The sequence below is a fragment of the Rhinoderma darwinii genome, chromosome 3, assembly GCF_050947455.1.
Source record: "Rhinoderma darwinii isolate aRhiDar2 chromosome 3, aRhiDar2.hap1, whole genome shotgun sequence".
Taxonomy (NCBI): domain Eukaryota; kingdom Metazoa; phylum Chordata; class Amphibia; order Anura; family Rhinodermatidae; genus Rhinoderma; species Rhinoderma darwinii.
The window spans coordinates 221162439-221178395 of NC_134689.1; the positions used below are offsets into that span (position 1 = coordinate 221162439).

Below are 15957 nucleotides of genomic sequence, written 5' to 3' on the forward strand. Positions count from 1 at the left end.
TCATCATCTTGTTCCATCCCTGTCTTCAATTGGGGAGTCCCTGTTTCTTGTGTTCCTGCTGCCTGTCAATTGTGATATGTGCTTCATCATTCCCTTCCCTTTGACTGTCCAGTCGACCCTACTGTAGACCTGGGATTGCTATAGGTGAAGCCTAGTCATGCTGTCTTGTGGCCAGCCGATGTCGTTACAATAAAGTCATGTGATTACAGCAGCCTCAGCACTGACTCAAGCTGTGTGCATGAGTGTACTAACAAGGGAAAATGGATCGGGACGGAGTGGCAAGAGTAATGTAAGCCAGCAGGCTTGAACAAACAGTGACTGGTGATCTGACTGCAGCTCACTATCTGTAACATGGTAGAAAAATGATAACAGTTTCACATTAGTGAATTAGGAACAAGGAGAAGTCTGCTGCACATACGATGAACATTGAAGAGAAAGGCTTCATAAAAAGTTACTTCACGGGGTTCTAACCACACTGTGAAGGTTTTGTTTTTCACTGGAGGTACACTTTTTGTACACAAAAAAAAACATTGCTAGACTTTCAGATGGCAGATTAAAGCAATAATAAAACGAACAAATAAAAAAAAAAATCAACGGACAGATCAAATGGATTACTCACCAGCTTAAGAAAATCAATAAGCTTATGTGCATCTTCACCCGTAGAAAGATCAACAAAATCCTTTGGTAAACGGTAACTCAAGTAAGGGCTGGGTTGGACGGTGACTTCACTAGTTGTATAACGGAACGTGGGACAATCCTGGAGGAAAATAAAAAGCCATTTATAGGCAATATAGTTTTATGCATTGTAGTTTATTCAGTTTATAAATCTATAGAGCCCCATATGCTATTATGACTGATATCGGTCTCTGTCCCCATTTGGACTCAAAATCGAAATTCCAAATTAACCTATCGGTATGTTTTTTCTTTGAGTATGGTAGGAAAGTGGAGTACCTGGCAGCAACTGTGCTAACCACTGAGCCACCGTGCTGTGTAGTAATACAAAGTTCTCGATACACAGCTGAACATTAGAGTTTTTATGCACTGGCAGTTTCTAAGCCAACAATACTCTTTCTGTATACAAGTTACTGGCCGCTACCTGTGCATATGATACCGTCAATTAAGACAGATCTCAGAGCAGAAGCTGGACATGCTCTACTTCCCTTCTGTCGAGCTGTGTGTGTAGTCTGATCCTAGGGTCATCTGTTAGAGTCTATTCACACTGGCGTAGTAAACTATGCTATTCCAAACAGTTTAAAAACAGGTATAATGATGAATAGTGGTTTGATGGTTGCCAAAATGACACGCTTTTGACATCTGTCGGTTGAAGAGATACGTTTGCTGTATGTGTCGGGAGTTTCATGGCACATATACTGAACATACACTGCAAACCTCTCTCTTCAATTTGCTACCACTTTCACTCTCTAAGTTAGCAAGTAGAGCTGACGAAGGGAATGAAGTAACACAAGTGCAAAATCAGGTCGGTATGGTAACTGGAGACAATAAAAAAAAAAAAGCGTAGCATTTTTTGAGCAGGTTAGATAGTTGTTACCATTTTGAATAAATTACAGTTAGAAAGTTGAGTCACTTTGTAAATACACTGCCTTACTTATATAAAAACAAACAATAAAAAGCATTTTATTATTACAAATCGCTTACCTGGTCTATATCCTCCTCATCCCCTGGCACTCTACCATTTATCAGTTCTTCCCAGGTGAATAGCAAGGAGTCTGTTACTTCTCCGAAAGGGTTAAAATCAATAAGCCATACTTTGCCCTAAAAACATAAACTGCATTAATGTAAATCATACATTTTTATTCAATACTGTTACACAACTTCAAATTGAATAGCTTAGGTCTAAATTAGCTTTTTGTATTTAAAAGATTTAGGGCTGATGCACACTGACTTGTCGTATTACGGCTCCATATGGAAGGAGTCGTAATGGTGCCTTTATAGAGTTACTTGGGTCCTCTACTGTAACGCTGCTTTTTCTGTAGGATTCTTTACAAATCCAAGAGAACAAATATTGTGGCATGTTTTATTAGACTCCAGATATACGATTCCCCCCCCCCTAGAAGATTGCTTCTAGGGGATAACTCTTACACACAAAGTCCTACACAACAGAGCAGGGAGGGGATGTGCGGATCCGTGTGCCTGAGCCCGAAGATCTAAGTTACATATAAAATTTGGAAACCAACTTGTCCATGGTGGATAAGTAACCACAGAAAGTACAGTAAAAGTAAATGATTAACATGAAATTCATAGCTTGACAATGCTACCATGTATCATTCATGCATCCTATATAATGTGGTTTACAGAATCATAGAAGAGACAACAGACAAATAAAGGAATAAAAGCCAGACATCATAATTTAAAGTATAATTACTACAGAGGACATCTCAGGGTTCTTCTCCGGTAATTTACATTCAGTGCGCGCGTTTTTTTAACTTCTTTTTAGACTAAGTGCTAAAACGGGTTTTTTCAGAGTGACGTTTAGGAAACTAAACCCCAGCATTATCACAAAACGTTGGTGGTTTAGTGCCCTAAAATCTTGGGACAGGTTCCCTTTAAGTAATCTAACTATAAATACCTAACACGTCATTGTCTGACTCATATACTACTGGCAAAGGATTTCTGGCTTTCCTTTGAGGGTATTCGCTCCCATTTTTGGCATGACTTAATATAGAGGAGTGAATATAGCTTAGGAGTATTAGTCACATGCAGCAGATTTAGTGCAGAAATGAATAAGTAGTAGAACCATTAAAACATATTTTTTTACATAACCGTACGGCATGCTGATGGAGAGGTCTCAGAAGCGGAGTCCACGCCATCAGCAGTCTGTGTTAGCTGTATACTACAGCTATCATTCTGGTGTAACAGCTGGGATCGGAACCTGTTAAATGCTGCGGTCAATACTGACTACAGCATCTTCAGAATTGACAGAGGGAGGAGGGTGCTTCTGTGCCCCATCGCGACGTGATCATGGGGTGCTGATGGTTGCTATGACAACCAGGAAGTCTAACAATGGCCTCCTGGTCTGCCATGTACAGAAGACTATTATGCCCTGCCAGAGTCAGGTCCAAATAGGCTGTCTGTCAGTGTAAAACCGCCAGTTATAATACATTGCACTACAGTGGCGCTAACAAAAAAAAAAAGGGAGAAGACTTTAAAAAAAAAAAAATACAAAATGTCAAGTTCTGGAGGAAAAAATAAAACATTTTGTTTTTGAAGTAGTCTTTTGTTATTGAAAAAAAAAAAAGCTATACATAATTGTTATTGCCACATCTGTAACGACCTGAACTATAAAACACTAACAAGTTATATATCCCACACAAACGCTGTAAAAAGATATGAAAAACAATGTCAGAATTGCTATTTTTTGGTAATATTACCTCCCAATAAATGGGATTAAAAGTGTTAAAAAATTTACTGCGTCAGGAAGGTCAAAACTGTTTGCGGCGGCAAGGGGTTAAATATATTAAAAAGGTTAAATTCTACTTTACCTTACTGTATAGCCAGTGCTAATCAAAGATGGAGCTTTACTTTAATGAGGATCTATCAGCCTAATATGTCGCAATAATTAACCCCTTCTGCACCGTTATCATACAGAATGGGGAGCAGGTACTTCCAGCACCACGCTGTATTATCGTGGAGCAAGCATTGCACAGGCACCAGACCTGTGTCCCTGCCTATGGCAGGGAGTGTCGACCGTAATATAAAGTCGACATCCTGCTGAATTGGCCGGGATAGGATACAACTCAGTCAATAGCGACCTCAGAACTTAGGTGGTTTTTACAAAAAGTAGGGGGTTCCCCCTGTAAGCCCATCGGCACCACCGAGATGCATGTGATGCTGACAGGTGTCTATGGCAGCTGGGGTGTAACAAAGGTCCCTAGGCCTACCATGTCAGTGAGCCCCTGCATAAATGCATACCTACATATGTGGTATTGCCACAATCGTAATGACCCATGGACACATTATTTATACTGCACAGTGAAAAAAGTAAAATAAAATAATTAGAACCAAATGTGCTGAATTGCTGTTATTTGTTCACTCTCCCCCAAAGTTAATCATTAAGTTCTTTGTAGCCCAAAATGTGCGAATGAAAACGACAACTCTATGCCTTGGAAAAGACAAGCCCTCGTATAGCGACATTCACGAAAACATAAAAACAGTTATGGCTGTCGGAATGTGGCACAAAAATAATTTTTTCAAGTAAAAAGTGCTTTTATTAAGGAAAGATAGGGCAAAACACATATATACATATTCGGTATCGCTGTAATTCCCCCCCCCCCCCCAACAAAAATGAATAGAAGTTAAAGTGATTTTCAGAGTTAAGGAAAAAATGGGTAACCTGATAAAGCCCCTGCCGCTCCACCGTTGCCCCTCCGATTCTCCACGCTGGTCTTTGTTTACTTGGCTGCAGTAATGACATGCCGGTATACCCATGTGACCTCTGCAGCTAATTACTGACCTCAGAGGCTCTGCAAACAAGTCATTGTGCATAAAAAACATTCCAGCAAAATCCGACCTCCAAAAGCCAAATAGCAGTCCTTACTGCCTGAGCCCTGACGTGCGCTTAGCTAGTAGTATTGCCGTAACCAGGAGAACCTGTTTAACAATTTATGGGGTGTATGTCTCTGATAGCACAAGCTGGGCACAATTTATTGGGCACTGAAATAACATATCTGTGGCAAATTTGCAATTTTCACTTTGCATCACCCACTGCACAACAATTTCAGGAAACACCTGTGTGTTTCAAAAAATGCTCACTATACCCTGAAATGAATTTCTTAAGGGATTTAGTTTCCAAAATAGTGTCACTTCTCAGGGAAATTTTTATTTTCACGGCCCAATTCCAATATGTTTTTTTAAACACATATGGGGTCAAAATGCTCACTGGACCCCTAGATGCATTCCTTGAGGGGTGTAGTTTCCCAAATGGGGTATTTTTGGGAGTGTTTATTATGTTTTAGCACCTTAACCCCTTAATGACCGGGCCATTTTGCACGTTAATGACCAAGGATTATTTTTTGTTTTTTCACGGTCGCATTCCAAGAGTCGTAAGTTTTTTTTTATTCCGTCGACATCGCCGTATAAGGGCTTGTTTTTTGCGGGACGAGTTGTATTTTGTAATTGCACCATTTTTAGATGCTTACAATATATTGATTAACTTTTATTAACTTTATTTTAGGAGAGAATTGAAAATAAGCAGCTATTCCAGCATTAATTTTCACGCTATAAATTTACACCGTTTACTATGCAGCGTAAATAACATGTTAACTTTATTCTATGGGTCGGCACGATTACGGGGATACCAAATATGTAAGGGTTTTATATGTTTTCCTACGTTTGCACAATAAAAACCCTTTTAGAAAAAAATTACTTGTTTTTGCATCGCCGCATTCCATGAGCCATAATTTTTTTATTTTTCCGTCGATGTGGCCGTATGTGGGCTTGATTTTTGCAGGCCAATGTGTAGTTTTCATTAGTACTATTTTGGGGTACATAGGACTTATAGATTAACTTTTATTTTATTTTTTTATGGGGGGAATGGGAGAAAAGAGAGAATTTTGCCGTTGTTTTTTGCGTTTTTTTTGGACGCCGTTCATCCGGCGGTTTAATTAATGTGTTCATTTTATTGGTCAAGTTCTTACGATCGCGGAGATACCATATTTGTGTATGTGTTATTTGTTTTGACACTTTTACTGAATAAAACCACTTTTTGGGCAAAAAAAGTAGTTTTATTTGATTTTGACTGTAATTATTATTATTTTTTTTCAACAAACTTTATTTAACAGATTGACATTTTTTTTTAAAGTTCCACCAGGGGACTTCACTATGCGATGTGCCGATCGCATATATAATGCTTTGATATACTTAGTATACCAAAGCATTATTGCCTGTCAGTGTAAAACTGACAGGCAACCTGTTAGGTCATGCCTCCGGCATCGCCTAACAGGCAGTTGCGGAAGACAGACCTGGGGGTCTTTGTTAGACCCCCGGCTGTCATGGAAACCCGACGGCGACCCGTGATTTGTTTGCGGGGGCGCGGATCGGGTGACAGAGGGAGCTCCCTCCCTCTGTCAAACACATTAGATGCCGCTGTCACTATTGACAGCGGCATTTAATGGGTTAAACTGCCGGAATCGGAGCGCGCTTTGATTCCGGCAGTTGCAGCAGGAGCCAGGCTGTGTATAACAGCCGTGCTCCTGCCGCTGATCGCGTGGGTACACTGGCAGTACCCGCGCCATCACAGGACGGATATATCCGTCCTCCTGCGCGAACTAGCAGCTGCTGAGGACGGATATATCCGTCCTTCGTCGTTAAGGAGTTAAGGCAACTGCAAACCTGAAATGGTGCCTTAAAAACATCCTAATGAAAAGAAGGCCCTAAAGCCCACAAAGTGCTCATTCATTTATGAGGCCTTTGGGTAAGGCCACACGGAGCGTCGTTGACGCGGTTTTGATGCGTTTGAAAACCGCACGCGGTCAACTGCATGCGTTTATTGTCTCTGTAATGCTGCAGTTCTGTTGTGTTTTTAAATGAGATAATTGATGGACGTAGTTTTCACCCGTGTTGAAGTTTGTTAGGTGCTTCCTGTATAAAATTCATTACAAGGCATTGCAGAACTGTTAGCAAAAACGCAAGCAGTTCAGCAACAACATTGGTAGCGCGGTCATTAACTGCATGTGGTCGGACATTATGAAGATGCAGTTAACTGCACAAAAAACACATTGTAATATAATAGCAGCCGTCTGTCCATAACAAACATTTCACCATTGACTTCTATTGAAAAATGACTTGCTGCAGTTTAAAAACGCAAAATAAACGCACCGTGATCGCTCTGTGTGGCCTTACCCTTTGAGTCAAGTAACACACCAGGGTCACATGGAATATTTCTAAAAAACTGCAGAACCAGGGTAAATAGAGTGTTATTTCTCTGTTAACACCTGCTGTGTTACCAAAATGGATAAACATTAAATATCTGCAACAAAATGAAATGTGCAAATTTTACCTCCAATTCGGTTCAATTCCTGTGAAACACCTAAAGGGTTAGCAATCTTACGAAATACTATTTTTTAATACTTTCAGGGGTGCATTTTTTAAAATTGCGTGATTTTTGAGTGTTTCCAATTTATAGGCCCCTCAAAGCCACTGCAGAACTGATTTGATACCTAAAAAAATGTTTTGGAAAAGTAAAATTATACCAACAGAGGGAAGACCTATGTTAAATGTTAATATTTAACCATTTTGTATGGTCTAACTGTCTTACAAGCAGAGAACTAAAAATTTTGAAAACTAAAAATTTATCCAAATTTTATGTAAATTTAGATCTTTTTATAAATAAAATAAATCACAAAACAAATCAAATAAAATTTACCACTTAAATAAAATACAATGTGTAACGAAAAAAACAAAATCTCAGAATCACTTGGATAAGCAAAAGAATACCAAAGTTATTACCAAATAAATCTACACATGCTAGGTTTGAAAAAGGAGGCTGCATGATGATGTCCAAGATAGGCCGCATCCTTAAGGTTTTAATGCATTATATGGTAAACAGTTGGAGGCAGGGCTTAACTATCTTTGTGTCCTAATGTAGATAGGGCAGAGGGTAAGGGCTCCTGCTGCAGCCAGTTATATTCCAGACAGACACAGAAATGTGAGGAGGAGGGGGGAGTGGATAATCTTCTGGAACACCAAAGTTTTCTTTATATATTACTGTTACAGGAGAATATTGTTCCCATCTTGGCACTCTGTCTTATAACCACATAAAATATATCTGGTAAATAGATATAGTATATACTGATTTTATTCAGTGGTGTTCACCCATTGAGGTATGCACAAAGGCCATTTGGTCATATATTCTTATCTACTGCCTAATTAGATGTAGAGACAGCTGGGCATACTGGGAATAGATTTACCTATCCTGTACAGATGAACATGGGAAGGTATATGGGTGGTCTTAAAGAGGCTGTGTCACCACATTATAAGGGCCCTATCTTCTACATAATGTGATCGGCGCTGTAATGTAAATTACAGCAGTGTTTTTTATTTTAAAAAACGATCAATTTTGAGTTATGACCAATCAGCGTCATACACTTCTCTCCATTAATTTACACAGCACATAGTGATCTAGCTAGATCACTATGTGCAGTCACTTACTCACATATTAACGTTACTGAAGTGTCCTGACAGTGAATAGACATCACTACCAGCCAGGACGCGATGTCTATTCAGAATCCTGACACTTCGGTAATGTTTGTGTGAGGTTTACAGCACAGCAAGCGTAATCTCACGAGATTACGCTGTAAACTGACATTTAAAACGAGATTACGCTTGCTGTGCTGTAAATCTGACACACACGTTACCGAAGTGTCAGGATTCTGAATAGACATCACGTCCTGGCTGGTTGTGATGTCTATTCACTGTCAGGACACTTCAGTAACGTTAATATGTGAGTAAGAGACTGCACATAGTGATTTAGCTAGATCACTATGTGCTGTGTAAATGACTGGAGAGAAGTGTATGACGCCGATTGGTCAGCATCATTCACTTCTCTTTACAATGCCCACTGGGTCAAAAAGTAAAACACGCCCAGTTGTCCATTAAGAAAGGCATTAGCATAAAGCTAAAATATGCCATAAGCCCATCAAAATTTATAGTTTTTCAAAATAAAAACCACTGTTGTGATCTACATTACAGCGCCGATCAGATTATGTAGGAGATAGGGCACTTATAATGTGGTGACAGAGCCTCTTTAACATCAGGAACAAGATAAGTTATATGTGTGCTTTCTGTGTATGTATATAAATTTAAGTATACAATTACAGCAGACTTTAGATGTGTACATAGGAGATATTCTAGGAATCTTATGTGGATTATAGAAGAGTAGAATACATATATGCTACTTTTGCATGAGTGTCCATATGTACATGTACTAATGGTGAGGTGCTGGATGTGACTTTGGTTATAAGTGTAGTTCCAAGAGACCATACAGTGTTAGGACCGGAATATATATTATATATACATACACATTACTAGTCACATGTGCAAATTGTCCAGGGAAGGTAGGAAAAGGAGGCGGCTGTGTGTGGTTGTGTTCTGTTATGTACTGTATCTTGATGTAAGATATATTACTTATTATCTCCCGGCTCGTGCACGACTCTAATACAAATGGCGGCCATTTGTATTAGAGTCGTGCACGAGCCGGGAGAAACAAATGTTAGCACAAAATTGTGCTTAACCGGCATCAACTTTTACAATCCCTGATGATGTGTCACACCTACCAGTGACACTGAAACGCGTAGGGTTGTCATAATTAGTGCAGCGGTGGTTCGGAGAAATGTCCAAGAGTAGTCTGTCAACAGGACTAACTCGTCTCTCTGACCACTTGCTGTGAGCCCGGTGGGCTGGAATTATTTTCTCTCAGCAAGCTGCTGTCAGGGCTGTACACTATAAGAGGAGAAAAACCTAAAAAATGGAGTCAATACACAGCTTTGACTAATAAAAATAATAATCTTTATTTGTACAAAACATAAAACATGAAATATTTATCACACATTAAAATCAAGGATGACTGCCACAGTGTGGAAAAATTTGGAAGCCAGACAGGTATAGATCACAGTGTATAAATATAGGAGTATTGTACTCCAGAGGATAACAAGGAAGGGGACTGAAGAGTCAATTTCAATTAATATACACAGTCCTAGATCATAGTAGATGGTTGTAAACATAAGGGATAGGGCAGAAATACCTAAAATCCGGACGAAGGCTTTTCCGCCGAAACGCGCGTCGGGTGTGACGCCAGACAGCAGGATAACATACCATGGGTAAGATTCTTACATGTTACTTATACACCTTCCTCTATACCAGTTTGTGGATGGGCTAGGTATTTCTGCCCTATCCCTTATGTTTACAACCATCTACTATGATCTAGGACTGTGTATATTAATTGAAATTGACTCTTCAGTCCCCTTCCTTGTTATCCTCTGGAGTACAATACTCCTATATTTATACACTGTGATCTATACCTGTCTGGCTTCCAAATTTTTCCACACTGTGGCAGTCATCCTTGATTTTAATGTGTGATAAATATTTCATGTTTTATGTTTTGTACAAATAAAGATTATTATTTTTATTAGTCAAAGCTGTGTATTGACTCCATTTTTTAGGTTTTTGTTCTAGATATTTCAGGAGTCATAGCTACCTGTCATTTACAGTCATAGGCACTACTGTACGCCCCTCTTTTCCTCGTCTATATGACATTACTTATGGATATAACTTAAGGGGAATTCAGGTTGTCCTCCATATTGGTTGTGTACTATAAGAGGAGAGTCTCACCACCTCCTATCCCTGACTACTTTGTCTGAGCCTGAATATATGTTACTATTGGGCTATATGAGCCACATTTTATACTATACTAATAAAATTCAATTTTAATCGTTCTAATCAGGCAGTCAATCTATCTATTCAGTGAACGACATTTACATTACCAATAGTTGGATTCATACACCTATTTAAATAACACTTTCATTCATCAGTGTCAAATTATAATTTCATAGATTATTGTTGTGAAACAGCCGACTAAGGAGAAGACACGCATACCCATGGTACTAGTTACCTCATATCCAAAGCGTTGTATACCAACATAAATCTTTTTCTATTGACCAGCGACAATAGTATTTGACAAAGGCCGAATTGTGACCGAAACGTTACAGTTTTTGCCTTACCCTAAATAAAACCACTTTTGCAAATCTACCTAAGGAGTGCTTGAGTTTACCTCTTTATAATTTACGGGGCGGGAACCCTACCCAAAGCACCCAGAAGATCTTGCAGAGTTCCTTAATGATCAAAATCTGTGGCAAAGACTAAAGCCGAATGATCACTTTATTGCAGTATTTACTTTATTGTGCATTATATGATACGCTGGTCACACAGGGCAGGCCCTGCTGCTTTAACGAACATTGATGGCCTATTCTAAATGAACACATGAAAAAGTACATAACACCTTTACCAGCATTGGAAGAAACTAAGTGGGTTGGAACTCCACCAATTAAACAAGGCAGGAAGTTGTTATAGAATTGTGTGTGCGTATATATATATATATATATATATATATATATATATATATATACACTGAATGGCCACTTTATTAGAGACACCTGCCCTTTCATGATTCGCACTTTCCGGTTTGGAAATGAGATTTTATGCTGCACCCTGTTTTTCGTGGATGAGTTTGTGTGAATCTACATTAGAATGGAAAAATTGAGCGATCATAACGACTTCAAATGAGGCATAGCCATCGGTACTAGTCTACCCTGGGCCAGTATTTAAAAAACTGCCAACCTTATGAGCTTTTTTTTGTGCAACGGTGTCAAGAGTATACAGAGAATTGCGTGAATGAAAAAAACGCGACTGAAAGGGAAACCTTCAGACAGCAACAACTCGTAGATGAATGGGGTCAGAGGAGAGATGTCATAAAATAGAAACAGGCTCGCACAGTCAATCAAATTGCAGCTGAATTAAACATACAGCTCGTCGTTTCTTACAATGGATGAGCTAAAACAACAGAAAACCAGTTTGAGTGCCATTGCTGTCTAAGGGAAACAGAAAGGCAAGAATCCAGTGCGCAAAAGAGCACAAATATTGGATCGCTGAGCAGTGGAAAAACATTGCCTGGTCAGATAAATCCAGATTTCTATTGCACAATGCTGATGGGAGGGTCAGAGCTTGCTCAAGCAGCATGAATCATTGCTGTTCGCTACCAACAGTCCAGTCTGGTGGAGTAATGGTGCGGGGAATGTTTTTTTTTTGGCACACCCTGGGTCCTTATGGACGGAAGTTTGAACAGTAGGGCTTACCTAAGCATTGTGGCCGACCAAGTTCATGCCTTCATGGCACCGATTTGCACTATGGCAGGAGGACACTTTAGCGGCAACTACCGAGAAGCTATCCTGTCTGCATGGGCTAATATTCCTGAAGAACTATTTCAACACCTTGTGAAATCTACACCATGATGAAATGCTGCAGTTTTGAAGGCGAAAGCAGGTCCAATTTGGTCGCTACATAAGAAGCGCATGACTCTTGTCCTGCTTCCTAACGTTCTTTTACAAGACTAACAAATGTTTCAGCACAAGTGGTACACAATAATTGTAGAACCGTGAAGGTTTGAACAGGGACTATTTTTTGTAACATCATTTATATTAGCAAGTTAATTTTGCTTACTGTTAAATAGAAACTGGACAAATGTTGTTGCTATTCAGTTAAGTTTGTGGCAGTAAATTATCTAGGAGCACAAGCGCTTTCCTTCACATTTTGAATTAAGGCAGATATAGTTCACTTACCTCACTGTCCCTGTATATGTCAAAAACATCTAGAAGACAAAAAAAATAAAATTTGCTAAAATGTACAATACCAGTGATAAACATAGGAAGTCAAATGTCCTTACAGAAGATAAGATCAACATGTAAATCCAACAAAACAGATGTAAGAAGAATCGAAATGAAATGCAGTTCTAGTATGAACCCGGATTTAAATTTGATACTGTAAGTTAGAGACCAACAATGACCTCTGGAAAAGCTTGCCATGTCCTTCATTTAATTTTGATCCCCTTTACATTTAGACAAAATGACCCCAAATTCTGTTACCTGCCCCCAAAGATAAGAAACAGCCAACATGTGGCCACTACGAGAGGGATGTACCAACTGTTGTGAAAACAAGAACATGATATAGAATTTTAACTGGCTGGTAGATCACACTATACTTAATCCCACAAACTATTGCAGTGAAAATGTTGACCAAAACTAAGATGAAGCAATTCTGATTTACAAGAAACTAATGACTTCACCTTTTCGTGCTACTTATAGTTACTTATGTCACTAGCGATACCATGTCTTTTGTAGACGTTGCATACAATTATTTTTTTTCTCCAGTTTTATTTTTTTTACTTATTTATTTATAAAATAGGAAATCATACAATTTTCTAATATACACTACCGTTCAAAAGTTTGGGGTCACCCAGACAATTTTGTGTTTTCCATGAAAACTCACACTTATATTTATCAAATGAGTTGCAAAATGACTAGAAAATATAGTCAAGACATTGACCAGAATAGAAATAATGATTTTTATTTGAAATAATAATTTTCTCATTCAAACTTTGCTTTTGACAAAGAATGCTCCATTTGAAGCAATTACATCATTGCAGACCTTTCGCATACTAGCTGTTAATTTGCTGAGGTAATCGGGAGAAATTTCACCCCATGCTTCCAAAAGGCCCTCCCACAAGTTGGATTGGCTTGATGGGCACTTCTTACGTACCCATACGGTCAAGCTGCTCCCACAACAGCTCTATGGGGTTGAGATCTGGTGACTGCGCTGGCCACTCCATTACAGATAGAATACCAGCTGCCTGCTTCTTCCCTAAATAGTTCTTGCATAATTTGGAGGTGTGATTTGGGTCATTGTCCTGTTGTAGGATGAAATTGGCTCCAATCAAGCGCTGTCCACAGGGTATGGTATGGCATTGCAAAATGGAGTGATAGCCTTTCTTATTCAAAATCCCTTTTACCTTGTACAAATCTCCCACTTTACCAGCACCAAAGCAACCCCAGACCATCACATTACCTCCACCATGCTTGACAGATGGCGTCAGGCACTCTTCCAGCATCTTTTCAGTTGTTCTGCGTCTCACAAATGTTCTGTGTGATCCAAACACCTCAAACTTCGATTCGTCTGTCCATAACACTTTTTTCCAATCTTCCTCTGTCCAATGTCTGTGTGCTTTTGCCCATATTAATCTTTTCCTTTTATTAGCCAGTCTCAGATATGGCTTTTTCTTTGCCACTCTGCCCTGAAGGCCAGCATCCCGGAGTCGCCTCTTAGACGTTGACACTGGCGTTTTGCGGGTACTATTTAATGAAGCTGCCAGTTGAGGACCTGTGAGGCGTCTATTTCTCAAACTAGAGACTCTAATGTACTTGTCTTGTTGCTCAGTTGTGCAGCGGGGCCTCCCACTTCTCTTTCTAATCTGGTTAGAGCCTGTTTGTGCTGTCCTCTGAAGGGAGTAGTACACACCGTTGTAGGAAATCTTCAGTTTCTTGGCAATTTCTCGCATGGAATAGCCTTCATTTCTAAGAAAAAGAATAGACTGTCGAGTTTCACATGAAAGCTCTCTTTTTCTAGCCATTTTGAGAGTTTAATCGAACCCACAAATGTAATGCTCCAGATTCTCAACTAGCTCAAAGGAAGGTCAGTTTTATAGCTCCTCTAAACAGCAAAACTGTCTACAGAGGTGCTAACATAATTGCACAAGGGTTTTCAAGTGTTTTCTAATCATCCATTAGCCTTCTAACACAGTTAGCAAACACAATGTACCAATAGAACACTGGAGTGATGGTTGCTGGAAATGGGCCTCTGTACACCTATGTAGATATTGCATTAAAAACCAAACGTTTGCAGCTAGAATAGTCATTTAGCACATTAACAATGTATAGAGTGTATTTCTGATTAATTTAATGTTATCTTCATTGAAAAAAACTGTGCTTTTCTTTCAAAAATAAGGAAATTTTTAAGTGACCCTAAACTTTTGAACGGTAGTGTACATGTATTAAAAATTTAGTACAGTATACCTACAGTATATTAGTGCAGTCAATCTCTCTGCACAGTAGAAGGGGTTTAGGCCATTAATCAATCCTGTGTAATGCATCCATGGGCTAACCTAATAGGAATAAACATGGTGATCAACGGTCAGTTTTTCATAGCCATTTTGCATCAGTGTGTCTCCAAATTTTCATCCATTTACAGTCCATCTGTCCGTTTGACATGCGTTATTCATGGCCGTTAACAAAAAAAAAAAAAAGGATGGATTTAATTTGTCAGGGTTTTTTTGCCCCAACCCCCTGAAAACACCACTTTGTCCATGTAGATAGTGCGCAATGTCCCTGTAGGTAGTGCCAGCCACAGTGCCCACTTTAGATACAGCCCACATAAGGCCAGAGCTCACATAGTACCACTGTGCCACATTGTACCAGTACCCACATTTAAAGTGACATTGTGCCCACATAGTGCCACAGTGCCCATTGCAGATAGCGCTACAGTGTCCACCCAGTACCACATATAAAGTGACATAGTGCCCACATACAAAGTGCCAGAGCCCACATAGTGCCACAGTGCCCATGTAGATAGCGCCACAGTATCCCCTGTAAATAGTACCATAGTGCCCATGTAGATAGCACCACACCCCATGTAGCTAGCACCCCCCCTTGTAGATAGAACCACCCCCCCTCCCCTGTAGACAGCGCTACTGTAGCTCCCTCATGGACGGAGTCCATGACGTCTCGGTCCATATATGGACAGTGACGTCAGGGGCTTCCTCTAAGAGCGGAATCCCCTGCCTCCTGGAGTAGGCCCTGACGTCACTGTCCATATATGGATAGTGACCGCGGGGGACTTCTCCAAGAGCGGAATTCACATACAGAACGGGATCTGGCCACTGGGGATTCCGCTCCTGCAGAGAGCTACAGTGGTGCTATCTACAGAGGAAGTGGGGGGGGGGATACTATCTACATGGGGGTTTAGAGGGAGCCCCTGACACCACTGTCCATATATTTCCCAAGACAGGAGTCCGCAATCAGTGATATTGCGATGCTCTGGCCGGGGACTCTATTGCTGAAAGCCCGACATCAATGTCCATATATGGACAGTGATGTCAGGGGCATCCCCGAGCTCAGCGCTCAAAGTAGTGCAGTGTCCGGGAGTCCTCGGCTAGGACCATTTTGCTCTATGGGAGTCGTTTGGCCGTGAAAATGGCCAAAAATAGGACATGTCCTATGTTTTGACAGTCAGTATTCATGGGCCGATAAAAAAAATAGTCCTGTGAATACACCCATAGAACTTCATTGTTCTGAAAACGGCAGTGTGACGGACGTTAAAAAAACATCCGTTACACGGCTG

The 15957-nt window shown here is 40.0% G+C and overlaps 1 protein-coding gene across 2 annotated transcripts in view; it reads right to left on the minus strand.

Annotated features, from left to right (window-relative positions):
* Nucleotides 1–15957, minus strand: part of CDC123 (cell division cycle 123) — an 83065-nt gene that overhangs the window by 4597 nt on the left and 62511 nt on the right. For both annotated transcript variants that reach the window (XM_075857428.1, XM_075857427.1), the window contains 3 exons: nucleotides 12348–12376; nucleotides 1657–1773; nucleotides 620–757 (listed from right to left, as the gene is read on the minus strand). In XM_075857428.1, coding sequence (XP_075713543.1) covers nucleotides 620–757; nucleotides 1657–1773; nucleotides 12348–12376 — 284 coding nt within the window. The remainder of the gene's footprint in view (nucleotides 1–619; nucleotides 758–1656; nucleotides 1774–12347; nucleotides 12377–15957) is intronic.